General features: G+C 44.5%; 2 protein-coding genes across 2 annotated transcripts; one reads left to right on the top strand and one right to left on the bottom strand.

Annotated features, from left to right (window-relative positions):
• Positions 1-912: 912 nt before the first annotated feature.
• On the top strand, positions 913-8,295 carry LOC130910224 (uncharacterized). The gene is made up of 4 exons (XM_057827291.1): positions 913-1,019; positions 1,094-1,146; positions 7,206-8,114; positions 8,170-8,295. Exons 1-3 carry the CDS (start codon positions 997-999, stop codon positions 8,105-8,107), a joined length of 978 nt encoding a protein of 325 aa, XP_057683274.1. The 5' UTR covers positions 913-996; the 3' UTR covers positions 8,108-8,114; positions 8,170-8,295.
• On the bottom strand, positions 8,283-27,710 carry LOC130910222 (venom phosphodiesterase CdcPDE). The gene is made up of 25 exons (XM_057827289.1): positions 27,675-27,710; positions 23,177-23,264; positions 22,498-22,632; positions 22,309-22,434; positions 22,178-22,238; positions 22,004-22,101; positions 18,011-18,090; positions 17,826-17,945; positions 17,657-17,766; positions 17,535-17,600; positions 17,396-17,468; positions 17,202-17,310; positions 17,008-17,130; positions 16,818-16,849; positions 16,617-16,744; positions 16,478-16,547; positions 16,324-16,411; positions 16,082-16,254; positions 15,931-15,985; positions 15,197-15,351; positions 14,959-15,085; positions 14,818-14,895; positions 14,468-14,600; positions 14,102-14,258; positions 8,283-8,453 (listed from the first exon to the last, which is right to left on the bottom strand). The coding sequence occupies exons 1-25, from the start codon at positions 27,708-27,710 to the stop codon at positions 8,283-8,285; spliced, it is 2,592 nt and encodes an 863-aa protein (XP_057683272.1).

Below are 27,710 nucleotides of genomic sequence, written 5' to 3'. Positions count from 1 at the left end.
ATGCCTAGCGTGGTTTAGCTTACAAACTTTATTATAAAAGTTTACAATCATCGGCAGCGCAACGATGCGACACCAAACGGGATTTTACAGTCAAAGCTGCGACAGAAGTCAACAGTTGCCATTATATATGTGTTTATCATAAAAACTTAACAACTGTGTAGGCGTTGTGGCCAAATCGTCAACCCAGTAGATGGCGATAATGCCTCATGATAGGGGTAAACTGCCAACAAAAACTAGAAGAACGACTCCTTCCCTCCCTTCTAGTAGGAGCCATGTCAACTGCTGCCACCCAGCGGCTGGAGAAATTCTCTTCAAATTGGTCCCGTGAAAAATCATAAAAACCGGACATTTTTATGAATTTATAAAACCCGCCCTGACGACGAGGATACTAAGTAAAAGTAGGACTTGTCCGGGCAAAAGAGGACTTTTGCTCACCCTAATTTAGCATATTAATTAATTAGGTTCATATTCATAAGAAATGTAGCCCTGATGCCCGTTCACTCAATCTGTATGGTCTAATTAATGTCTCATGATCCCGAGCAAAAAGTGTACATGCAGGTCATGCTGTTATATTGTCCCTACCAAACCTACGCCCTTGGATTGAAGCAACTTTTTTTTTTTTGGATTGAATAATAAAGACACAAATCTACCTTCATTCAGTGACGCCCCTGGAGGGGAGAACAAATGAGCATTTCCATATTTACATCTTAAACATCTTAGTCGCTCCAAATGCTTGGTGATTGAGGAGTGTGCTGGTAGTGCTTCGCTTGTGTTGACTATTGAATACTCTCTTTCCACTTGAAACGTAAAGTTGTTTTTAGGGGATGAAATTAAAGATCATGGTAACACCAAAGCCAAGCCATCAAGATAATATCAGTGGGGCCAAATGATCCCGCCTGTGATCTCGACGGTCTCGTGCAGCTGTGTCCAATAAGGCGCCGGGGCTTTAAGTAAGACGGCAAGAGCTGCTAAACAGGTCTGCAGCAGTCCAGCAGAATGCGTTTCAACGGAAGTTGCAGGTAAGTTTTGACATTCGGTCTCTGCTCACTGGATGAATTTAGGCCAGCTTTTGACTACTATGGATGCTCGTCAGGGTTCTGGTGCTCCAGCTGCTTGCACTGCTGTTCTTTGGGCAACATGTGAGAGGTGAGTCGTTCACGTTAAGGTCCTGCACACTAATGTGACCGGTGCCATGTTTACTACCTTTACCTGTTTGATAGGTTTCTTGCGTGGGCCAGTATCTATCAATCTTTAGAGTCCAATCACGTCATAGGAATAATTTATGGAGGAGATGGGTTAACAACTAGTCTATTAGCAAATTAAACGACAACTATTTTGATAAACGATTAATCATTTTGGACCTTCCCCTTAAACTTGTCTAAATTCTTGAAATTATTACACATATAGAACTTGTCATTTGTAAATATTATCAATTTCTTAAGTAGGACATGAATAAAAATCTTTTACTTTGGAAAACAACAATTCATTTTTGCCAATTTTCAGGCATCTTACTCTCTAAACTAGCTGCTTAATAAGGCTGCAACAACTAATCAATTAATAAATTGGCTGCCCACAAATTTGATAATCGATATAGTTGAAGGAAATGGTCTAGTTTGTCTTCATCGCTACTTATAACATGCAGAAAACAACTAAAAATGTGAAGGTGAATTGTGAAGTTAATTGAAAGTGACACTTACCCAATTCTAATTAATCGATTATCAAAATAATCGTTGGTTGCAGGCCTAGTCAGTTGTAAGAACTATTGTGTGAATCAGTGTCACCGGGGGGGGGGGGGGGGGGGGAGTAATACCTCTTTAAAAATTTTTTTTTTTTTTTTTTTTTTAACCTTTTTATAAATATGATGTACAGGTTTTTGGATAGTACCGTATTGGCCCGAATATAAGACTTTGCATTGAAATTGGACTGAAAAAGAGGGGGTTGTCTTATATTCGCGGTCTTGACGTTATACCCATTCACGATGTTCTGTCGAGACAGATATCGGCTACTCTCAAGTTTAACCAGTTTGCATGATTTTATTGCAATGTTTTTCCTTATTCAGATTTGTTTCAAGACTACAGTTAGTTAGACTTCACTTTGACGGTTAATGGAGTTATTGCAATTTTGTTGTTTGATCACAATAGATTGGCTTCTGGTTTTTTAAATGTAAATAAACCATTCATTTACGAATGTGATTGCACTTAAGTTTACATATTTAAATGTTTAGATATTAAGATTTGAATGAGGCAAAATAACATGCTTTTCTCTCAAATATATTGTAATAATCATTTGTTTCGGATGTACTGGAACTATTCTGTATAAAAATTTGTTCAACAAGTCTTTTTTTTCTTTTTTTTTTTTTCCCCCCCCAAACTTGAGTCTTGAAAAAGAGGGGGTTGTCTTATAATGAAGGCAGTCTTGTATTCGGGCCAATACGGTAATTTTTCGAGGGGGTAATTAGGGGTACTTAAAGGGTTGGTCCTGACGTGCATGTAAAAAAGTACAGTATTGCATCATGTAGTGATGGGTCCCTGAGACCTCATGAAGCATGTCGACACAGTGACACACTGTGACACAGTGGATACTGTGTCATTGAATACTGACACCTGCTGGACATAAAAAATCCCTATAGGAAACCCACTTGACAGACTGACACTGAATTGATGACATAGCATGTAAAATCATCATTTAAGTCTTTGCATTCATATTACATTATGTGAACATACATATTGTGAAAATGTAAGTAATAATGAATGGGTGAATGAGGATGCTTGTGGACTTTTTGTTCTGGTAAAAAATTTTATTCAATTTTTTTCTTTTAAATGTTTAAAATTTAGTTGGTTCCTTTTTTTTTTTTTTTTTTTTTAATCTTAAGCAATTTCACCTGCTGTGGACAACACACAATTGCATGGAGCCAACGATGCCAGCATGCACAAGAATTTAGCCAGTTGAAAGAGGTTTGGATAAGATGTCCATTCGCTCCTCCAGTATTGAAGAAAATCTGAATTGCGTGCCATGTTCGGCTCAGCCATGCGTCGTTGCACTTTTGCAATTTCATCTACAGTTGCATTGCCTCCTTGACTCCCCACTTCATATAAGTGCTACCATAGCCCATCAGAAGAAAATTGAAGTGGACAATAAATAAATTATAGCTTAATTTCCGATTTCTAATAAATTACCAATAAAGCTACTGTGGGAAAGTAAAGGAATGGCTCTATACCTGTGTTCATCTTCGGATTATCAGAAACTTCATTCTCATGCTTGGCCCAATAATGCTTCAGCATTGAGGAGGTGGCTACTGTTTGTATATGACAGGTTGAAAGCAGGGCCGGCCCAGGCCATTTGGGGGCCCTAAGCAAAATAATGCAAAGGGGCCCATATTTTTGGCCCACCATTTCGTCACAGTGTACTGTGAAACCCATACATGCAATCCAAGCCATACGTCCATATTTTGTATATTAATCAGATTTTGTTGCACTGCGTACTTCAAACTTCTCACCCCAAATGATTGTCAGTACTTACAGTAGATAGTAGATGCGTGCGAAATTTCCGATTCTTAGATTTTTCGCGATTCGGCCGTGGAAGATTCGAGAACGATTCACAAACATCCAAATTCCGATTATTGAATTATACCAGGTAAAGCAGAACTAAAACAGTCAGCGCGGTCTTCAGGACCCAATGACGAACGGACAGAGAGCAAATATGTTCAACTCATGCTGCTAGATAAAAAAATAAATAAATAAAATAAAATAAAAAACCTGACTGCGGCCGACAGCTGGTTCAAACAACGCCCAGTTGCTAATTGCTACAAACATACGGCTATAGTAGATATCACATATATGCAGAACTAGATGCTAAATGACAGACGACTGCGGTGTTGGAACATATTAAAAGAACTAGATACGAAACGACATGCTTGCCGTTTAGTAGTTGCCGCGTTGTAAACAGCCGCCATCTTAAAGCAGAAGACTTCTCTAGAAGGCTCTGTTGTAGCGAACCTAATTAACTTTTTATCTAAAATACTCCTAAATCAGCAAAATCATGACTTGAATCTATCTTTTAATAATGAAACAGTTTTAAAACTTAGACCGAAGGGAAATTATGGAATAACGGGAGCAATTTTATCAACTTTAACGGTTGATTCACATCATTAAATTAATTGAATGTAGTTTAAAGCTGCTGATACAGAATGGGGACTTGAGTATTTTATTTAATGTTTTTAACTGTTAACTTGATACTTAAATATTAGTTTGGTTTAGCCTAATAGGATTTTAAAACTATTTTTTGAACTAATGTACAAAACATTAAAAGTGGGTGTTTGGGTGACATCAATAATCGATTTATAATCGAATCGGAGCCTCTGAATTGTAATCGAATCGTTAGGTACCCAAAGATTCCCACCTCTGGTAGATAGCGCCAAACCTTTCTAAAAGAGGAAAGAAAGAAGTTAAGGAAGAACTTTTTTTTTTTAAGCTTGTAATCAAGTATCAAAACTCACAAAAGTAAAATAAAGCAAACTGTAGTAAACAAAATAGAATATAAATTAAACAATTGCCAGATTGGGGGCCCCCTAGTGGTCAGGGGCCCTAAGCAGCTGCATAGGCTGGGCCGGCCCTGGTTGAAAGTACAAATGCAACATTTCACCTGCAAAGAAAATACCGTTATTAATATTACGAGTGTTTTTGGAGCCGTGCCGTGCGACGCGATCTGTTCAACACGTTCAGACCAGGACTTGTACCCGCGCGCACGACTCGTTGAGGATGAAAGGTGAGTGGTCTGACCACTAAGATAGCAGGTTAAATGGTGACAGACCGTCTTGAAGGTATCGAAAGGGATATTTCCATGCACCGTAAACGACGGACCCGCGTGTACCCGTCACACTAATAAACTAAGTTACCTTAAAATTAATTGTTTTGAATGGAAGATGACAAGTGCGTTTTCCCTGTGTTACGTCCATTTCCACAGCATGTAGACAACGAGGAAGTAACCGTGAGATGTGGATTGTTTCAGCAGCTCAATCGCGTTGACAGACGCGCTTCCTTTTGAACCAGTTTGCCACGTCATGATTGTGTCGACACAGTTCAATTAGTTCATGCTTCGGTCACGTGATTTTCTTGTAGCGATACGTAGGGGTTGTTCCTTGAGCTCGGGCCGCACGCCAGCACATAAGTACCACCCATCACTAGTATCATGTAACTTTGTTCAAATTTTTGTACCAGATCGGAACTCTTTATTGGCAGATTATCAAAATCCGGTGACTCGGGTGCAAAAGTATGCGATTGGGACATCTCTAAGTATTATTAGCACAACTTTAGTTAAGTGTTGTAATAATGTTACTCAAAACCAAATTAATCTGGTACATATTTGAGTGATGAAACGCATGAAAAATATCATTTTTAATACAAAAACTACTTGAATAAAATTAACATCTGTCTTGCTAAATTTAAAACTGTTTATTTAACCCTTAAACTCCTGAGCCTTTTTGTGTTTTGGGCAGTTTTAAAAAACTTTTTTAAAAATGCATATAAACGTTTTTTTTTTTTTTTACCCCCCCCCAATTTGGGTGCGTTCCGTCCCCTCGGCAATAAATTTCTCTGAAATGATCACTGCAGATTATAATGTGGAAATGCAAACAAAATTGACGGAACACAAAAATTGAAAAGTACACAAAGAGCAAGAGAATGATGATTTTGAACAAGCTTTTTACTTGTGCTTCACCCAAACTTTCTTATCGCTGACACGCTTATGTGGTCTTCAGTTTTTGTCATGGCACACTACTGTACCTCCTTGACCAATGAGATGAGTGGGATTGTCATTGTTCTGTCAGCTCATTGGTCAGAAAGCTGGAGAGGCGGGTGACTGTTCCCCTATATATTCTTGAAAAGTACCATACCAGTATTCATTCTAAAACACTTTTTAATTTTCACGTCCCTTGTAAACTTAACCAACCAGATGCCCGAGCCACCTCAACTGCCTCCTTTCAACGCGGAGGAGTAGCGGCTCGACACAGTCCCTCCCGGATGACTGAGCTTCTCATCTCTAAGGGAGATCCCGGACACTCTGTGGTGGAAACTCATTTCGGCTGCTTGTATCTGGGATTTTGTTCTCCTGTTCACGACACACAGCCATGACTATAGGTGAGGGTAGGAATGTAGATCCACAGGTAAATCGAGAGCTTCGGCTCAGCTCCTTCACCACTACGGACTGGTGCAGAGTTCGCATCACTGCAGACGCTACACCGATACGCCTGTCGATCTACCGCTTATTCCTACCCTCAGTCGTGAACAAGACCCAAAGATACTTCAACTCCTCCACTTGGGGCAGGATCTCATTTCCGACACGGAGAGGGCACGCCACCCTTTTCTGACTGAGGACCATGGACTCAGATTTGGAGGTGCTGATCTTCATCCCAACTGCTTCACACTTGGTGTGTGTGAACACATCCATCCATCATCTTCCGCTTGCTCTGGGGTTGAGTCGCGGGGGCAGCAGCTTTAACAGGGAAGCCCAGACTTCTCTCTCCTCGGCCACCTCAACCAGCTCCTCCGGCGGGATCCCAAGGAGTTCCCAGGCCAGCAAAGCGTGTCCTGTGGCCTCCCGCCGGTGGGACATGCCCGGAACACTTCTCCAGGGAGGCATCCGAATCAGATGCCCGAGCCACCTCAGCTGGCCCCTCTTAATGCAGAAGAGTAGCAGCTCGACGCAAAGTCCCTCCCGGATGACCGAGCTTCTCACGCTCTAAGGGACAGCCCCGGACACCCTGCGGAGGAAACTCATAACCTTCAGCCTGTAGTGTGCTGTGGCACACTCATGCTTGTTCGGTATGGACAAGCCAGATGCATTTTTCACTGCTCATTTCTCAAGTCTTGCTTTTATCAAGCATTTAAAATCTTCATATCGATAACATCGTTTTGATATCTGATGGTCGTGCAGTCATTGTAATGATGCAGAACATTCAGACATAAATATTTGGAGTATAATAATTGTCAATTTTAGACACTTCTGCTGGCAGGTTTCTGCTGTCATAGTTTGTTTCGTAAAGTGTGATGCCACAGACTTGACTCATTGTCCAATCGACTTAAATGGATAGAATGTCTACCAGTGATACTCAAGTTTTAATTTAGTGTTTGGGAGCGCCATGATTAGACGTCTATCATCGTCAATGATGCTCAAAGACTGACGTAAGTTTTTTTTTTTTTTTTTGGCAGCTTTTGAACCTTACTTGACTTCGCTTCAGAGTTCCCCTCGCAGCTCCAAGAAGTATGCGTCTCTTACGGACACCCAGGTTTCAATGCCTTCTGAAAGTTCTACATCTCCCCTTGGACACAAGTATCGCGAGCGATTCTCACAGCAGAACCGGACACCCATGGGACTGGGTACCAGAGGTCGTTATGGTGGGCTGGCGGATCGCGGTCGAGCAGAAATTGCTCCCATTTACAGACTGGATCTAGAGCGCCGTCAACCAGAGAACATAAGTCCACAAAACTACCAAGATGGAACAATTGTTTCAAGTCAGGGGATCCAGATGATGGCTGCCCCGACCCCGCAAAGGCACAGACCAAAATTTCGAGCGCAACAAAAGTCTGAACAGAAACCACAAGGTCGAGCAGGGTACCAACCCAAATTATCAATGGCCTGGGCCCCACCAAGGTATGAGCCCAGATCACCAAAGGACTTTCAAATCGATAAAAATCCACAAGATATGAGGCGACCAAAATATGAAAACCCACTGGCGCTTCCGATGTATCAACCTAAACCATTACAAAGCTACAATCGTCCTGCACGGGTGTTACAGAGGTTTGAACTCGGACCACCGCAGGTTCCGGCATCAAAATGGTATGAACATAAACAGCAGCAGAGGTATGAAAAACCGACCAGAGTTCTGACGCCGTCAGCATATGAAAAACTATCACAAGCTCTACCAGAACATGAGTCAAAACTGCAGCGGATGCACGAAAAACCAATATGGGTGGGAACCGGCTACGAAGCCAAACTTCAGCAGAACGCCTTGCCATCGAGGTACGAGACCAATTCGGCCCAGGACCAAAGGCCTCGGAGTCCAAAGACTCGCTTGAGAGCATTCGGTTCTGGGCTTTACCCGCGGCACTAGCTATCAGGTGAGTTTTCGCTTTGAGAAAGCAAATGTTCCCACACTAACGTTTTTCCTTTTAGGTTGCCATCGGACCTTATGAGGTGGTCACTTGGACTACGTCGGAGCACACGTCAAATGTTTACTCTTTAATAACAGAAATGAAAATAAATACAATCTGAGAAGCAAACTTTCTTCATGGCTTTTGATTGGCCGAAGTGGGGCGGGTTTTGAGTCGCAGCAGCTCGGGGATTGGTCGCAGACTGTCCTGGTACAAATCCAGTCCTGTGATCCACTCCACATCTCTCACGCGTGTTTGGTGGAACCAAATGTGGTCTTCCACCCAAGAAGCTTCATCTTCGGCGCTCTGTGGGAGAAAACAAGTCTTGATTCTTTCAGTATCGCTTCTGTTGTGAATTGAATTGGATGCCTTTTATTGTCATCCTGCATGCACAATGAGACTTGAAGAAAATTCTGGTGGCATAAAAGTCAAAAGGTGATCAAATAAAACAAAAGCTAAGGCAAAGTAAATTAACAAATGTATTGAAAAGGGAGCCAGTTAGTGTATGCATGTACAGTAGAATGGGCCACAAGAGCAGAATATATGGTGGAAAACACAAGACTGAAAAAGCTGTTTCTGCTCTTGCACCCCTCTTTAACATAAACTGCTGTATTTTAAGCCAAAAGAACTATTGTTTGATAGAACAATATGTCTATATGCTGCCATAGCAGGTTCATGGTGCACTAAGCCTCCTAACTATTTTTAATTTTTCCGTTTTGCCCTGAAAACCCCCGTTTACAGACGTTGCCAACCGCTTTTGTTTCAACCTAGCCATAAAAAAAAGGTAAGCAATTATTCAAAATGTGTCATTTTTAGCTTAAAATCATTAATTGATGTCTAATATTTAGTTAAAAAAAAAAAAAAAAGACTAAAAATTATTCACTCGCATATTTTAAACTTTTAAGCAAATTATGTCACAATGAAAAATTTGGCGTCTGTAAAGTCATGGCTCTATACCTCATAACTATCGCTTAATTGTATTTTTTTTTTTTTTTGTTGCTGTCGCATTTTCCCCGATATGTTGGATGATAAATAATCGATCCAAACAAAATTAAAAAAAAAAAAAAAAATTCGGAAAATAACGTTTAAAAGGGTAACTATATGAAAAAAATCTCAACCACTTCTTGTCTGCGATTTCTGCATCGCGACCCTTGTTATATCACTATGTTTCACCCATTTAAAAAAAAAAAAAAAAAAAATGCGGCTGTGGCCATTCACAGCTGTGTCTTGACACCTTGACACTCGGTGATACATGCTACATGGAGTTTTTGAATCGAAACATAGTATGTATGCGATAATCTCTTTAAAATCGTGGCGTCTTTAATTCTGCTCTCGCGTACTCTTGCCTCCAGCTAGGGTTTTGCTGTTTAAAATTTTATTTTTTTTTTAAATGCCCTCCTGTTCAAGATTTTTCTTCCCCCAGAAAATAAGATTTGAAGCTTTCCAATGATGTATAACACGTGCATATCGGACAATTTAGAAATTTGGCCAAATTGGGAGTCTCAGAGCGGAACTTCAAATCACCTGAGTGTTTTCCGCCATGTGTATATAATATATATAGTGGTACATCTACATACCAAGTTAATTCGTTCCAGGGCCTTGTTTGTAAGTCGAAATGGTCGTATGTCGAGCAGGATTTTCCCATAAGAATACATTATATAATTCCATTAATTCGTTCCACAGCCTGAAAACCTAAATTCTCAAATACTGATGTTACTATTGCAAATGTCAATTACAAAGAGGAAAACGAATACATAATGAATAAAAATCGGAATAATAGTAATCATAGGCGGCACGGTGGCTGAGTGGTTAGCACGTCTGCCTCACAATTCTGAGATCAAGGGTTCAATCCCGGGCTTCGGCCTTCCTGTGTGGAGTTTGCATGTTCTCCCCGGGTACTCCGGTTTCCTCCCACATCCCAAAAGCATGCATGGTAGGCTGATTGAACACTCTAAATTGTACGTAGGTATGAGTGTGTGCGTGAATGGTTGTATGTCTCCTTGTGTCCTGCGATTGGCTGGCAACCAATTCAGGGTGTCCCCTGCCTACTGCCCGTAGTTAGCTGGGATAGGGTCCAGCACCTCCGCGACCCTCGTGAGGAAAAGCGGCATGGAAAATGAATGAATGAATAATAGTAATAATATAATTAATGCCTGTATTAATGTAACAAACCGGGTTCTAATGTGGCAAAAGCTGGCGATTTCTTTGGTGATGTTACCACAATAATAACTGCCACCTTAACTTGTAAAGACAGGCGAACGGAGGAGGACCGTCATAGACCGTCTGCGGCTGTAATGTTGAGCGAGCCATATCACAGATGCGCACCCCACGCTCATATTTTTCATATCTATCTTCATGTAAATGGTAACGGTAAGCATCAACTGCTTTCCTTTTTTTCAACACCTGCACTAACATTGTTGGAACCAATGTTACCAGTGTAACCAAAATCTGCCATGCGTCAGTCTTGCGGGAAAACAAACTGCGGTGCTGTCATAGATCGTCGTATTTAGAGCATGTCGTCGGATGTAGAAACAAATGTCGAGTCAAATTTTACGTCGGATGTCGAAAAGATCGTATGTTGAGGTACGACTGTATTTCACTGTAATTGAATTTAACATGTGAAGTTGCTGTGTCAGCGCCTAACCAGGCCTGATGGATTTTATCGTCGTCGCGATGTGCAGATTTTTTTTTTTTTTTTTTTCAAAAGAGTGAAAATTGGAGAGTTGATACCTTGTTGTTGGCCCCATTTTCCAAACCCAACAGGAAATCTGGTATTTTTGATTGAATGTGAAATTTTTAACGATTTTACAGGGTGCATATTTAAGACATTGGCCCTGAGGGAGTTGGTTGGATCCTCCATAAAATTGGTGAGACTGTTCATGAGATCTAAAGTTATCAAAATGGTGAGTTTTCAATCACGGCCTAACCTGGGCGGGGTGCTAAAGTTTTTTTGTTTTTTTTTCCCTTATTTTTATTTTTTAGGAGGGGTGGGGGGGTAAAACACACCAAATTCAGGTAATGACTAATAACTCCATGATCCAAGGTTGTCTTTTTCATATCTGGCATGTATGAGAGGTATCCCAGCCTGAAGACGACGGCATTGAAATATTACCCATTAGTAGAGGCACAACTATTGATTAATTGACAACTATATTTTAGGGCTGTCAAATGATTAAAATTTTTAATCGAGTTCATTACAGCTTAAAAATTAATCGTAATTAATTGCACTTCAAACCATCTATAAAATATGTCATATTTTTCTGTAAATTATTGTTGGAATGGAAAGATAAGACACAAGATGGATATATACAACATACGGTACATAAGTGCTGTATTAGTTTATTGTAACAATAAATCAACAAGATGGCATTAACATTATTAACATTCTGTTAAAGCAATCCATGGATAGAAAGACTTGTAGTTCTTGAAAGATAAATGTTAGTACAAGTTATAGAAATTTTGTATTAAAACACCTCTTAATGTTTTCGTTTTCATCAAATTTGTAAAATTTTCAATCAAAAGATAAACTAGTAGCCCGCCATTGTTGATGTCAATAATTACACAATGCTCATGGGTGCTTAAGCCCATAAAATCAGTCGCACCCAAGCGCCAGCAGAGGGCGACAAAACTCCCCAAAACACAAGTAACAAGTGGACATTGCACTGTGCTGTCATTTTAATCTGTTTGAGCGGGGCATGTGCGTCAATTGCGTCAAATATTTTAACGTGATTAATTAAAAAAATTACCGCCCCTTAACACGATAATTTTGACAGCCCTACTATTTTTATAACCAATTAATCGTTTTGGACCTTCTTTACCTTAAACTTGTATTTATAACATACAGTATTTGCAACTGAGAAGTTATGTATCAGATTTCATTATATTTTTAAGTCAAAGTAGGACATGAACAAAAATCTGCTTTTACCGTATTGGCCTGAATATAAAACGGCCCTGATTATAAGACGACCCCCTCTTTTTGAAGACTGAAGTTTGAAAAAAGACTTTTTGAACACCAAATTAATTCTTATACAGAAAATAATTACAGTACATCTGAAACAAATGATTATAACAATATATTTGAGAGAAAAAGCATGTTATTTTGCCTCACTCAAATCCTAATATCTGAACATTTAAATATGTAAACTAAAGTGCAATCATGTTCGTAAATGAATGGCTTCTGGTTATTGAAATGTAAATAAATCTTGTGGGTATATAAAATAATAAAAATAAAATATAACATTTTTAAATGTAAATAAATACTGTGATAAAACAACAAAATTGCAATAATTGCAATAACCATCAAAGAAGTCTAACTGTAGTCTTGAAACTAATCTGAATAAGGAAAAACATTGCAATAAAATAATGCAAACTGGTTACTGCAATGTGGTTTCTGCCCCGGCCGTGGAACAGTGGACCAGCTCTACACCCTCGGCAGGGTCCTCGAGGGTGCATGGGAGTTCGCCCTACCAGTCTACATGTGTTTTGTGACATGTCCACATGCCTGTTTCCATGACGACCCTTTGGTCACCATGAAAGGGAAGTACATTTCTTGAGGGACTTTGGCAGCTTACAGAGCCACAAAATTTGGCACACTTGGCCCAAGTAGAAGATTCATTTTTTGCCTGGTATACCAGACTCACCGCTGTTCCAGCGATTGAGTCTGGCGACCGTCCGGCGGTTAAAATTCCGAGGGTGGAGCAAGCCACAGCAAACGGACAGCGGAGTGGACCAATCAGCGACGGGCAGACGTCACGTTATTAAAGCGACGAGTAATTAGCGTGACCGGAGAATGGAGAAGTTTATTCAACATGGCTAGCGCGAGCCATGTTGACTGTTGTCAATGACTTGTTTCGATGTGTTTTTGATCATTTAAAACTGGTTTTACCGCGCATTGGAACATATTCTCGGCTCTCCCGTTCGCCATCTGTGTTGTTGTAGGCACGACTTTCGGCGTGCAAGAGTGACGTTACTCGTTAAGAACACGTCACACAAATAAACGAATCTGATTGGACGATTGATTTTGTACCTTGCTCGAGAGGCCGTTAATGGGCTGGGTCCCAGACTATTTCTCACAGTGTTTGAAAAATACAGGGAGAATAGTCTGGCTGTGCCAGGCAAATTCATTTTAGTTTTGAATAAGAGTTTTTTTCACCTAGGTTTGTGAATGAATTTCTCATCTCAGGATATACAAAAACATCCTTCAGCCATGCCCACAATACAAAAGAACTTCCAGGAAAAAGTTTTGAGCACATGTTAGTCTCCCTCTCATCATCTCATGTTAAACTATCTTCCACCACCCTGAGTTGCGTGCCGTCCGAGTTGCACCATTCTGTAAGCCCGTTCAGTCCTGCTTGCAGGTCTAGTTCTAAGTTATTCTTGTTTAAAAATAATTCACCTCGCAGTTCTTGGATCATGGGTTCAATCACTCCTGTGGAGATTGCATGTGCTTCCCATACCTGTGTGGGTTTTCTCGGGGTTTTCTTCATTCTACATATATTATGAGGCAATAAGAAAATAGTAATGCACAGACACTAAGGAAACTCATCAGATTACTGGTTTGGAAAGATGACCGCGTTAGATTGCTCGTTACTGAACGTAATAAGATAACACGTTCGTGACAACACTGCCTACACCTCTTCCCTGAGGGCAACAGAACAGGGTATGAACTGTCACAGGTTAGGCTTTTGGCCCTACGCAGACACCTGGTCTTATAGGTGTCTTTTGATCAGTTTATTACAAGTAGACAACCAGTTCATTTGAAGTGGGAGGCTGGTGATTGATTGATTGATTGATTGATTGATTGATTGATTGATTGATTGATTGATTGATTGATTGATTGATTGATTGATTGATTGATGAACGTTTGGTAATTTGCTGCCATACATTCCCACTTCAAAGGGAGTGGATATCTATGGCTGTTAATAGCATCTTGGCGTGCTGGAATGCTAGCATACCTTGCAGTTCTCAGAGTTGTCCGCTCGGTGAGGAAGTAGGAAAGAGATTGCGTGTATTTGGCCGTCACATTGCCGGATGTCGCGGCTGGTGTTCTGGCAGCTGCTCAGCACGATGAAGTAATGCGTGGGGACGGACACGTTGCCGTCAGACGACCGCCTGCACGAGATCAACGGACAGTATGGTGAGGGGCAGCCTTCTCAATAGCTTGGCTAATCCAGTGGACCAATCACAGCTGCATTTAGAGTATATTATTATTATTATTATTATTATTTTTGCTGGTGGCTAAACTATACTAAATGCTCGTTTATGTTCATTATAATGGGCGCCGATTCATCCCAGTATTCTAGTGAGGAGGAGCCCCTTACTCTTTGATGAGCTCGAGTCGGTCTGCGTGTCCGTCGTGGTCACGGTCAAAGGCGGGGCCTGTCAGCACGTTGACACCGTTGTACGTGGACGCGTATTTTTTGAGCAGCGTGCCATGGAAGTATGCCCAGATTCCTGACCGAGCAATCAACAAATACAAGTGATATCATCAAGAGTGACAAGGCTCTACAGATATTCTTTATCTTCTGTAAAGAAACAACTTGTAACTGCATCTGTTACAAATAAAACGCAGGAACCGCATTGCATTCATATTCATGTAACGGGACAGACTGCGTTATGAGCATTTGGAGTCCCCAGTGATGAGCCAGAACGGCGTGGTAGAAGAGCGTACTGTGGAATTCTGGGTACATGGGCACCAAGTGGCTGCTCAGCAGGGCATCGTTCCGCTTTTCCTTCTCCGGGCTCAGACCTGCAACACATGGACGACGTCACCGGGAGTCATCCGCTGTGCCAGTGTCCGGCCGGCATTTACCGGGTGGGTACAGGAAGGCGCGCCGAAAGTTTCCGTAGTCGTTGCACGGCCGGCTATCCGAGGGCGGGATTCGCACGTCGGCCCGCAAGCAGCCCGGTTGTGCGGGCAACACCGGGTCTGAGTCATTCTACAAAACGGATAGGAAAAAAATAGCCACTGTTTTTTATCTAGATGTCCTTTGCTTGATAACAGACGACTGCACTTCCTCTGAATACTTTGTAGTTTATGGATGGCATACCGTAGCTTGGACAGTGAAGGAGCTCCATAGCGCCATCTTCAGTCGGCGACTGTAGGCACTGATGAACGCCTCATGGTGCAGGAGGCAGTATGGCTCATCGGGCTGCAGCGAACGAGGACGGCCGAATGGCAGGTGATTGTGCCGGGACTCTGTCTCTATGGGAAATGAACTCTTTCAGTGCCATTGATGACAATAGATGTCCAACCATGTGGCTCTTAAAAACCAAAGTGAAAGACTTGAAATGAGTTTATCACTAGTAAACGTTGAAGTAGGCCTTCACTTGTAATGGATTGGACATTTAGTGCTAACAAAGGCAGACAGAGTTAAAAAATTAAATTTGTTCTTCCTCTGGACAAGACGAACCCTCCCACCAATGAGTTTATCACTAGTAGACGTGGGGAGAGGTGACGTGACTATTTCCTTCTGTCCCCCCATAAACCCTTCCTGATTGCTGCATTCGCCTTACAAAACGGAACACAATAAATACAATAGGAGTATATCATATTCTCATTGAATACATTAAAACTGTTCAGACCAATAGGACACTCAGATTCCCATTGTCCGTGTCAGGCAGCTGAACGGAACAGGTTAAAAAACAAACTAGTAGACGTCCGATCTATGAGAAGCAGGAATCTGCCAGAGCATGAATTTTCCTTCACTGCCATCCCTCCCACTTCACATAGATCGGACGTCTAGCACCATCAATGGCACCTTTTGGACCTCAGGACAATTACCTTGATCCGCCGTCATGTTAAGGCGACGGTTGGCGGCCTTCACTGCGTCTTCGCTCTGTTGAACGAATAGTAACCAAAATGTGAAAAAAACAGTGATGATATCAGCCATGGTGTAGTGATACTGTGGTACAGTTGAAGATTGGTGAGCCACCATGTTTTTGCAGGAACAGCCCAGAGGTTCTTCAGGCAGCAGGCTGCTGAGGCCACACTGGTCAGGTGCACTCTGCTCCTCCGGGGGCAGCGGCGAGTAAAAGGGCTGTCGCAGCATGTGGTTCAGGCTGCCGTGCGTCCCGTTGTTGGCAGCCGGTGAAATCTGCAGCACGTCTGTGGGTGAGCGGGTTGGGTGAACACCTTTGTCAAGATGTCATGAGACGGCGCTGTTGGTGTACTGACCGCACATGAGGTTGTAGAGCTCGATGTTGGCGAAGGGTTCAAATTCTGCGCCGGCCATAAACTTTGGCCCGTGAGCGACAAACATGGCCTGAAGGGAAGAACATTCAGGTCAGCGCCCACTTGGGTCAGCGACCATCATGCGGTGTGCGCTCACATGCATGCTAGCCACGTCGTTGTCGTAGCCGTGCTGGCCGCCCGAACAGAAACGAAGAGAACCCGGACGCCTGAAAGCCAAGCAGGACCATTAGGCGCAGCTGGCGAGAGGCCCAAGGCCCAGCGACGTGAGTGCCGACCTCTCAAACAGCCATTTCGGCTCCACTAGTATGTTGATGTCCTCGATGCGGCGGCTGCTGGCATAGTGAAGACGCTTGGGCAGATGCCACTTAAGGTAGGGGCGCAGCTTCTGCCTTGCTCTCTTACACTGAAAACGCAACAAAGAAAGATGTGACACCAAACACGCTACACATTCCAATGGAAAGGTGTTACGTGTTTACCGTCATGTTAGCCACGAGCCCGGCCGCGTCCACTGAAAAAAAAACACATATACAAAAATTGCGTTACTGTCCCTGTCATCAGGTTACTTTGCGCAGGTTTAGTGTTAATATTGGACTGTTCCTGTGAACGTTTCATGCGGCATTACCGGTACCGCACCAGTGTACCCTGTGTGACCTATGAGTGACTCACAGTGGTTATTATTATTGCTAGCCCGGATGCGGCCAACGGGTCCCTCGGTGACCATGTAGTCGCCAACGTCTCCCACAAGCTCCTCTAGGTTCTCCTTCCTGTCACAGCTCGTCTCCTCCATGCCTGTTTGACGCATACGTGGACACCACAACTGCTACAGCTACTACGCTTTGGCATAGCGTCGTCATAGTTACCGTGATCGGCAACCACGATGACATTGACGCATCGGTGAAGTCCGATCTGCTTGAGTCCGTTCATCAGCTGACCCATCATCTTGTCCACGCCTTTTATGGCCTGTGCAACCTGTGACAATCAATGGAAACCAAAAACACATGACCTAGAATTCCTGACGGCAGCCATTGATTTTGTTTGGATGTTGCGGACGTACCCCCCCGCTGACGGGACCAAAGCTGTGTCCCGATTTGTCGGGTTCCTCCAGGTACAGCGTGTAGAAGTCAGGTCTGGAGACGAAGGGACAGCTGTTAGCGGGAGGCTTGCGGGTTCTTGGGGCAGACCGGCAGAGTCACCTCTGCTGGTCTGGCAGCTGGAGCCACTTGAGCACCGTCAGAACTCGCTCCTCAAAGGGGACCTTCCTGCAAGAGACGTGAGGTCAGCTCAGTGTCGGCTAGACCTAGGGGTACGTCCGTACCCGTCATAGGGCCGGTGGATATCTGGGAAGCTGCCGTTTATTTTCACGTCTGACCCGGGCCAGAAGAAGGTCCCGGACTTCAGTCCCTGGTATTTTGCCGTGTGCCAAATCTGCAGAGGAAAGGCAGCTGCTATACCAGACGAGCGACCACCTGACAAAATCCGCTCACCGGCTGTCCCAGGTACCAGTCCGGGTTCTCCTTCTCGGGACCCGACAACGTGAAGATGGCGTCCATCACCGGATCGTACATGACGTTGTCGATCAAACCATTGGACTCGGGGTACAGACCCTGGTGGGGGCTGCGGCCTTAGTGTAATCTACAGTATGTGTATGTTTTTGCCTGTGTTGCGTTACCGTGACAATGCTGTAGTGGTTGGGGAAGGTCTTGCTGGGAAAAGCCGCCTGCATGTACGGAGTCGATGTTCCACACGTCTCTGAAAGCAGACAAATGCGGATCTGTGACATCCAATTACTGGCGTTTAAAACGAAAAGTGGACCTTCCAAAATCTGCTGAAGGCCATCAAGATAGTTTAGGGCAGGGGTGTCAAAAGGCGCTTTCACACTCTAAGAACTCCGCAGTTCCTCGAACCTTTTGGGGGTGGATGATGTCATTTTGCGTGTTCGGATATGTAGGAACTAGGGATGAGGAACTCGAATACCGAGAACCATTTTAGCCCTTACTCTGAAGTGAATACTTTCCGTGGGGGCGCGGGAACTATGCTGCTATGTAGTAGCTTTTTGGTGATTTATGGAAAATTAGATCTCATGTTGGCCGGACCATTGAATTTTTGGCCATATAGGTTAACTCACTTGCTGCCATTGACGGCTCTAGATGTCCAATCTATTTTAGATTAGATGTCTAGCTCCATCAATGGCCCTGAAAGATATCCACAGTCAGTCCTTCTAGTTTAAGTGAAATGGACATAAATCATTGTCAATGGTAGGCAATGACTTGCGTCAAGTCCTTGTACAGTGGTACCTCTGCTTACGATCGTCTCTACATACAGAATTTTCAGGTTAATACACCCTCAACAGGAAAATATTGCCTCTTGTTTCGCAAGTAATTTCAGGATACAGAAGGCAAAAATACACTATGGCCAAATGCCACATGCCCTAAAAAATGTCACATGCCAAAATACAGTTTGCTGCATGGCAAAAAAATGCTACATGGCAAAATCCATTTTGCCACATACCAAAAAATATGTCACATGGCAAAAGAAGTCGGGTTCAAAAATGCTGACCAGCTAGATCAGACATGTCCAAAGTCCGGCCCAGGAGCCAAATGCGGCCGCTGGACAAATTTCATCTGGCCCCCAGCCTCTGTCCTAAAATCAATAACATCTGGCCCACACACACACTTAATAAATTGGTCAGCAGGACTGCTACCAGCATATGAAGTAGCTTACACACTAAATGCTGCTCCTCATTTACCCACTAAAAGGCAGCAGCACTCTAAGCAACATTACCCCGTGTGACCCTTTACTCCCAATTTTCTAAAATGACGACAATCAACTGCGACGGCCGACGCTTCAAGGACAGGGGGAAATTGAACTATTTCTTCTCTAAAATACGCAACAACTGTGTCTGCCTCATTTGCAAAGAGACAGTCGCTGCTTTTAATAGTTCAATGTGAGGCGATATTGACAAACAAGACACGCTGACATGTACGACAAGATTACAGGGTAAATAAGTAGCGATAAATTGAAGCAACTTGAAGCTAGTTTAATTTCACAGCAGCAGTATTTCGCAAGAGCCCGAGAAACACAACGGCTAGTTGCGAGATTGTTGAAATTATTAATTTTTAAAAATAATAAAGCAAATGTGATACACAGAATGGCTTGCTAAAGTTTGCTTAAATATATTGTTCTACGTAAAGGACGTCAGCCAAGGTCAGCCCCTCACATTTTTACCACAACAAATCTGGCCCCCTTTGCAAAAAGTTTGGACACTCCTGATCTAGATCCATATCTTCTTCAATTAAGTGCTCATTTTATCAGTCCATATTTAGCTCACATTTTTAACCAAACCCTTCTTTCCGGCATCATCCCAACCTCTTGGAAAACTGCTACTGTAATCCCGCTACATAAAAATGGTGACATCTCTGACCTCAATAATTACCGTCCAATATCCAAGCTTCCGTTTTTATCCAAAATTCTTGAATCGTTGATCAATTCTCAACTACGTTCTTTTATTGACTCATCTACTGTAACATACTTCAGCCGCAAGTCTTTTTTTCACCCAGGTCACAGTACAATTACAGCTACAGTTTCTGTCTTAAATAACATTGTCTCCTTTCTTGATAATAAACAGTGCTGCTCTTTTCATTGATATTTCAAAAGCATTCGATACCGTAGATCATAAAATTTTACTTCATAAACTGCAGGCCATAGGTTTAGATGTTAATGCCCTCAACTGGTTTAAGTCCTACCTAACAGACAGAATACAAACTGTTTCTGCTGACGGTGTTCAATCAAGTCCACTTACGATTAAAGATGGGGTGCCGCAGGGGTCTGTTCTTGGACCACTTCATTTTACGTTATACATTCATAATATTATTCTTCCTAATAAATATTGTAATGTCCACTTTTTTGCTGATGATTGTATTCTATATGCTCCCGGTTCCTCCCCAGCTCTAGCTCTGACACATTTACAGACTGCTTTTGATTGTTTACAAATATCTCTTCATAACCACAGATTAGTTTTAAATGCTGAAAAAACTAAATACTTGGTTTTCTCCACTTCCACCATTACTGACAATGACTTAACCCAGAATCAAATCCCTAAATGGTACTCAAATTACTCTCACTGATTCATACAAATACTTAGGAATTTGGATTGACAGTAATTTATCATTCAAAACAAATATTCATCATCTAATCCGTAAATTTAAATTCAAACTTAGCTTCCTGTATAGAATCAAAGGCTGGCTGTCAACTTCTAACCGAAAAACCGTTGTGTTATCATCCTCTTATGTTTCTGTTCTTGATTATGGGGACATCCTGTACTGTCATGCAGATCCATCCTCTCTTCAACAGTTAAACCCAGTCTATCACAGTTTCATCACCAATGACACTTTCTGCACTCATCATTGTACCCTTTATCAAAACGTTGGTTGGTCTTCACTACAGTCAAGAAGAAATATCCAGATCATATTATTCATCTATAAGGCTTTATTGTGCAAACTTCCTAACTACCTCAAATCTCTCCTGTCATTCAAATCCAGTAACTACAAGACATGATCATCTAACTACTTAACCCTAAACATTCCACTCACATGCACTAATGTTGGCAGAACTGGCTTTAGCTATTATGCTCCTCTTAAATGGAACAAATTGCAATCTACTCTTAAACTACAGTCAATCATTCATCTTGGTGATTTTAAATCTCTTTTGTCTGATGTTTTTACTGATTATTGTAGATAACCAGATGAGATATGAATCTCTAGACTGCCTGATAAAATAAAGATAAAAAAAAGTGCCAAATGCCACAATCAATTTTGCCACCAACAAAAAAAAAAGCCACATGGCAAAAAAAAATGCCACATGCCAAAATACATTTTGCCACATACCAAATACCAGTTTTCGTTCTCGTCGTTTCTCCCTTTTTGTCTCACTTTCTTTTTAACTCATTGGCTGCTGTTGATGACGTCATTTTGACTGGGAGGGGGTGAATGAACGAATGTGACGGCGGATAAGTGCGGTAGTACACGCCCTCAATCGCCCAAATCACAGATTTCTGTTTTTTCTTGCGCAAATGTCAAAATAAAAGCATACATAATACAGAATGAATGAGTTGAAAGAGGCTTCTAAGGCCTGATGTATGCTTCTACGTTCCCTTGACGGTGGAACAGCGGTGTAGACCATACATCGTCATAATATCGTATACAACATCGTAATTCACCGCCAAGCCACTAGAGGGATGTGGCTGTGTCTTTGTACGGTTTCAGGGGACTTGTCGAATTCTTTCAGTTTTCCTCCGGTCACAGACAACAATGGCAACGGAGATGGAACGTGCATTTGCTGCTGCAGCTAATCAATATTGAACAAAAATGTTGTGAATACAAATGTCGAAGCATAGGCACAGAAGATGTTTGTGAATGTTTGAAAATGGTGTTGTTGTTGTGCTGAACTGGAAACAACGTTCTGAGGGGACCAATCACAGTCCTTTGATGTTCACGCTACCACGCTTTGACCTGACGCATAGGGGTCGTAAATCGGGTCTGCGTTAACACCGTAGGTTACCGCAACGCAGAAGCATAAATCAGCCTATGGCAGAACAACTCCGTACGTTTGATGCCTCTGGTTTAGGGGAGAATTTTTCAAGACCAGGAGCAGAAATGTCGCTCACTTAGTTTGTTGAGGACCGGGATGAGTGTGCTCCAAATATGCAGGTAGTCAGCTCTCAGACCGTCCAGTGACACCAGAAGCAGCGGCTGGCGCTGGAAGCTAGCGAGATGACACAAGGCTTGTCATTTCCCATCTTTCCTGCAGAGGTGCTAGCAAGTCATTAGGTTCGCCTTACCCCGGTGGACATGAAGGGCTTGATAGATCGTCACACTCGTCCTCCACCCATTCCGTTTGTCCTGTTGAAGCGCAAATTTAAAAAATACGGTTGAGTGCCGCGAGCAGCAGGCGCGTTTTGCGGCATCTCACCCTGGCAGATGTGTCGGTAGTTGCTGCAGCAGTCGAAATTTGCGACGCAGTCGTCAGAACAGTGACACCTGCTGGTCTCCAGCCTGGTCTCGCCGCAGCGCAGACGTGTGCATTCCCACAGCTGGCCTGCAGGCAAAGCGACAGGTCGGCTACAAAGTCGGACAACGGCGGAGTCCGGCGAGGACTTACCGGGGGCTTGGCAGAGGTCGTGGTAGTCGTGGCAACAGGTTCCGCTGTCCCCGCAGGCGCTGTCACACCTGCAACCGGGGATGTCGCCGTTGTACGGCTGGTAGCAGCGATTCTTGCATGACGTCTGTGGCGCCACTGCGAGGGCAATATACCCTTGTCAAATTTTGTGAGAATTCCAGTGACAATGATTGAGGTCCAATCATCCTTCTGCCAACGAGTTTATCACTGGTAGACGTCCTATCCATTTCAAGCGGGAGGATGGCCGCGAATCATTCGCCCTTCCACTTCAAATGGATCTGACGTCCCAGAGAGTGGTCATGTTAGCTTGTTTCTAACACCGTCGCTAATGCTCGCCAGGACTCTGATAGAGGTTGATGGCATACATTAATGACACCTGACTTAATTTTCATTTGACTGATAACGCTACAATATAAACATCCTTATCTAGCTATTTGGAAGGTCGACAATGAGTGAATGATCGCAAATGTTTGCAATCATTCACTCATCTCTGACTCTCCTTTTGCTAGGTGGGTATTTTTAAAGGGCATTTTAGTCAGCATATAGAGCATATACGAGTTTATAGGAGAAAGTTAACAGCCTGGAATTTGCCGAGTTCCCTGAACTTTGATGACACTGTGTCTATCCGACAGGGACACGTGCGGTACAAGAGGGAGGGCACCTTGGTCTCGGCACGACTGTAGCTCTAGACCCAGACCCAGGCCTAGGCCAAGGATCAGTGTCAACAGACACAAGGACAGCACCCCCACCTGAAAACAAGAACAAAACGTGAGAACCGTGTGACAAAACAAAGACAAAAAACATGATGATTCCATCGCCTTCACGCCATGTTATTCTGGGGATACATTGCAATGGTGCCCACAAAAACATTGGTATTTTTTTTTTCTACCAGAAAACAAATGAACAGGAAGGGACCAGAGAATACATTATAATCAACAGATGACCCAAACTGAGCAAGAAGTGTTCTCCTCGTCGCTCGCCACAATACTGTACACCAGGGGTCAGCAACCCTGGTCCTCGAGTGCCACTATCCAGCTTGTTTTCCATGTCTCCCTTCTTTGACACACCTGAATCAAATGATCAGCTCATCCGCAAGCTCTGCAGGAGCCTGATAACGATCAGAATTATTTGGGTCAGGTGTGTTAAAGGAGGGAGGCATGGACAACAAGCTGGATAGTGGCACTCGAGGACCAGGGTTGCTGACCCCTGCTGTACACAGTGCCCACACAATCTCGTCACGGTGTTGAGTAATGGCTGCCAGTCGGGGACCTGGCAGCCACAGTAATTAGGTGCTAGGTGGCTTCTACATTTTTCACTCTGGCGTGGCTCCCGGGGCGTGGCCTCCTTTTCGCCTGGGCTGCCGGTATTGGAGGTCGGGGCTCCGTTCCCGCACTGCCCCGCAGCGGCTTTTCTGTGCTCTCCTGCATCCACCCTCCCCTCTCTTTTCTACCCGGGTATCCTCCTTGGGTTGCCTGGCACCGCCAGACTATTCTCCCTGTATTTTTCAAACACCGTGAGAAGAGTCAGGGACCCATCTCCTTATTGGCCTCTTGAGCCAGAATGAAATCATCCGTGCAATCAGATTCATTTATTTGCGTGACATGTTCTTAACGAGCAATGCCACTCTTGCGCGTTGGAAGTCGTCTTCACAACAACACAGATGGAAAAATTCAGTTTTAATGAACCAAAAACACATCGAGTCGCTAAAACCAACAGTCTATCTCGCGCTAGCCATGTTGGATAAACTTCTCCGTTCTCCACTCTCCTCGTATGTTTATTCCCTCGTGCTAGTTTCCTGGTCGCTTTATCAACGGCACGTTCGCCTGTCGCTGATTGGTCCACTCCGCTGTCTGTTCGCTGTGGCTTGCTCCGCCCTGGGAATTTGATCCGCCGAATGGTCGCCAGACTTTATAGCTGGAACAGCGGTGAGTCTGATGTACTAGACAACTTCTTGGCCCTGGCGCGGGTCGTTGGCTGAGTGCTGGTGGGTCGACGGAGTGTCACCCACTCTGGGTGGGGATCCGGTCCTGTCCCAGGCCTAGTGGGCCGTGGTGTGCCGTGTCGGTTTAGGGGTTGTGGCTGGTGGGCCGGATAGGCAGGCGGTGGCGCATCCCCTCATCCCTTCCCTGAAGGCTGGTTAATGGGGCGTGCTTGATCCGGGGGACCACATTAGGTCGGGGGGGGTGGCGGTGGCCGCTTGCTGGAGCTGCAGGAGGAGAGATGGGTTGCGATGGCATACCCCCCCGATTGGCTGCAGGACTATCACACGTCTGATGGGATTCACGAGTAACTGGGTGCAACTAGACACACTCAAGTAGAGAGAATGTCGGTGCCAGGATGAGCGATCAGGCAGGATAGAATGGGATGTCATCATATCCATAAGTGATTCACATATTACTGGGTTCTACAACTCACATTACTCACCCCGATGATGAGTAAAACAAATGAACTCAAGTTTCCCTTGCCCGGACGCGGGTTACCGGGGCCCCCCTCTGGAGCCAGGCCTGGAGGTGGGGCTTGAAGCCAAGCGTCTGGTGGCACAGCCCGAAAAGGCAACGTGGGTTCCCCTTCCCATGGGCTCACCACCTGTGAGATGGGCCAAAGGGGTTGGGTGCATAGCGACTTGGGCGGCAGCCACAGGCGGGGGCCTTGGCAGTCCGACCCCCAGCTGCAGAAGTTAACTCTTGGGACATGAAATGTCACCTTTCTGGCAGGGAAGGAGCCCGAGCTGGTGTTCGCGGCAGAGAAGTTGCGACTAGATATAGTCGGACTCTCCTCCACACACAGCTTGGGTTCTGGTACCAATCCTCTCGAGAGGGGTTGGACTATCTTCCACTCTGGAGTTGCCCACGGTGAGAGGCGCCGAGAGGGTGTGGGCATACTTATTGCCCCCCGGCTTGGCGCCTGTACGTTGGGGTTTACCCCGGTAGACGAGAGGGTAGCTTCCCTCCGCCTTCGGGTGGGGGGACGGGTTCTGACTGTGGTTTGTGCTTATGCACCAAACAGCAGTTCAGAGTACCCAGCCTTTTTGGAGTCCTTGGAGGGTGTGCTGGAGAGCGCCCCCTCTGGGGACTCCCTCGTTCTTCTGGGGGACTTCAACGCTCACGCAGGCAACGACAGTGAGACCTGGAGGGGCGTGATTGGGAGGAATGGCCCCCCCGATCAGAACCCGAGTGGTGTTTTGTTATTGGACTTCTGTGCTCGTCACGGTTCGTCCATAACAAACACCATGTTCAAACATAATAGTGTCCATATGTGCACTTGGCACCAGGACACCCTAGGCCGCAGTTCGATGATCGACTTTGCAATCGTATCATCGGACTTGCGGCCGCATGTTTTGGACACTCGGGTGAAGAGAGGGGCGGAGCTGTCAACTGATCACCACCTGGTGGTGTGTTGGCTCCGATGGCGGGGGAAGATGCTGGCCAGACCTGGCATGCCCAAACGTATTGTGAGGGTCTGCTGGGAACGTCTGGCAGAATCCCCTGTCAGAAAGAGCTTTAACACCCACCTCCGGCAGAACTTCTCCCTTGTCCCGGGGGAAGTGGGGGACATTGAGTCAGAGTGGGCCATGTTCCGCACCTCCATTGTTGAGGCGGCCGATCAGAGTTGTGGCCGTAAGATAGTTGGTGCCTGTCGTGGCTGCAATCCCCGAACCCGCTGGTGGACACCAGCGGTAAGGGATGCCGTCAAGATGAAGAAGGAGGCCTACCGGGCCTTTTTGGCCTGTGGGACTCCGGAGGCAGCTGACATGTACCGGCTGGCCAAGCGGACTGCAGCTACGGCGGTCGCCGGGGCAAAAACTCGGACCGAAAGAACAAGATCCCGGATACAAGCGGCCGAAATGAGTTTCCTCCGCAGGGTGTCCGGGCTCTCCCTTAGAGATAGGGTGAGAAGCCCGGTCATCCGGGAGGGGCTTGGTGTCGAGCCGTTACTCCTCCGCGTTGAGAGGAGCCAGTTGAGGTGGCTCTGGCATCGGGTTCGGATGCCTCCTGGACGCCTCCCTGGAGAGGTGTTCCGGGCATGTCCCAACGGCGGGAGGCCCCGGGGTCGACCCAGGACACGCTGGAGAGACTATGTCTCTCGGCTGGCCTGGGAACGCCTTGGAATCCCGCCGGAGGAGCTGGCTGAAGTGGCTGGGAAGAGGGAAGTCTGGGCTTCCCTGCTAAAGCTGCTGCCCCCGCGACCCGACCCCGGACTAAGCGGAAGATAATGGATGGATGGATGGATGGATGGACAACTCATATTGCTGATTTGTGTACACTTCACCCCACCTTATCACACCTCCTTTTGACTCACCTCCACTCCTATTTCTCCTCTGCCACCCACATGGTGTCCACGGAAAATGCAATTAGCTAATGATAGCACCACTATATTCATAGGTAGTGTAGGCCTTCAATGTATTTCTTGTGTTGTTTTTCTCCTCTTTTGTCTCTCCTCTTCAATATTTTTTTCTGTCCCCCCTATAAGTCCTTCCTGCTCACTGCTTCCCCCTAATAAATGAAACACAATGAATAATCACAACGGGAGTATAGCATCCTCCAATGTGATACATTACAACTGTTCAGACCATAAGGACACTCAGAATCCCATTCTCCGTGTCACAGCAGCCCAAAAGGACAAGTTTAAAAATAAACTAAAAAAAAGTGACTCATTAGTGCTAAAAATCAACAGGAGGTGTCCCAAGGGGGGTTTACGGCTCAGAAGAACAAGTATTTCCCAGTAATCCAATGTCATTTGAACTCATTGACTGCAGTGACAGCACTAGATGGCCTATCCACACATGGATAGGATGTCTATCTAGTGACAAATTCATTTCACTGCACAGCTAAAGGATAAAAGAGCCACTCTGTTGTCACAATGGCCCCTGATTGGACATTTCTTGCCGTTGATGGCAATGAAATAGTTAAAATTGCGTATTTTTGTCATTTTTTTTCTTGGCCGGCATTTGTCGTTTTATTAGTGATGTGGGATAACTCGCGTACCCTTGTTTGCTCACTCCTCCAGAAATAAAAGTGGCTGTGCTGAAGAGTGCTGGTTGCAACCATAGCAACGGTCTGTTTGCAAACACTTCAAAACACCAAACGCCAACAAACTGTTCTTTTACATAGAACGTGCCTGCCTGCCTGAGTGCGTGTGTGCATGCGAGCGCTACTCACAAGGATGATTCGTTTCTTCTTTTGTGGCACCTTCAT

The sequence above is a fragment of the Corythoichthys intestinalis genome, chromosome 22 (genome assembly GCF_030265065.1).
Source record: "Corythoichthys intestinalis isolate RoL2023-P3 chromosome 22, ASM3026506v1, whole genome shotgun sequence".
In the NCBI taxonomy this organism is placed as follows: domain Eukaryota; kingdom Metazoa; phylum Chordata; class Actinopteri; order Syngnathiformes; family Syngnathidae; genus Corythoichthys; species Corythoichthys intestinalis.
The sequence above is the reverse complement of the archived record's forward strand: the minus strand, read 5'-3'. Positions and strand labels throughout refer to the sequence as shown.

Bases quoted from the DNA above. Each gene is read 5' to 3' on its own strand.
- LOC130910224 (XM_057827291.1), top strand. From the start codon at position 997: ATGCGTTTCAACGGAAGTTGCAG. The intron at 1,020-1,093 runs GTAAGTTTTGAC...GATGCTCGTCAG, and splicing joins CGTTTCAACGGAAGTTGCAG to GGTTCTGGTGCTCCAGCTGC. The intron at 1,147-7,205 runs GTGAGTCGTTCA...TTTTTTTGGCAG, and splicing joins CTTTGGGCAACATGTGAGAG to CTTTTGAACCTTACTTGACT.
- LOC130910222 (XM_057827289.1), bottom strand. From the start codon at position 27,710: ATGAAGGTGCCACAAAAGAAGAAACGAATCATCCTT. The intron at 23,265-27,674 runs GTGAGTAGCGCT...TCTTGTTTTCAG, and splicing joins AGAAGAAACGAATCATCCTT to GTGGGGGTGCTGTCCTTGTG. The intron at 16,255-16,323 runs GTCAGTACACCA...GCTCACCCACAG, and splicing joins GCTCTACAACCTCATGTGCG to ACGTGCTGCAGATTTCACCG.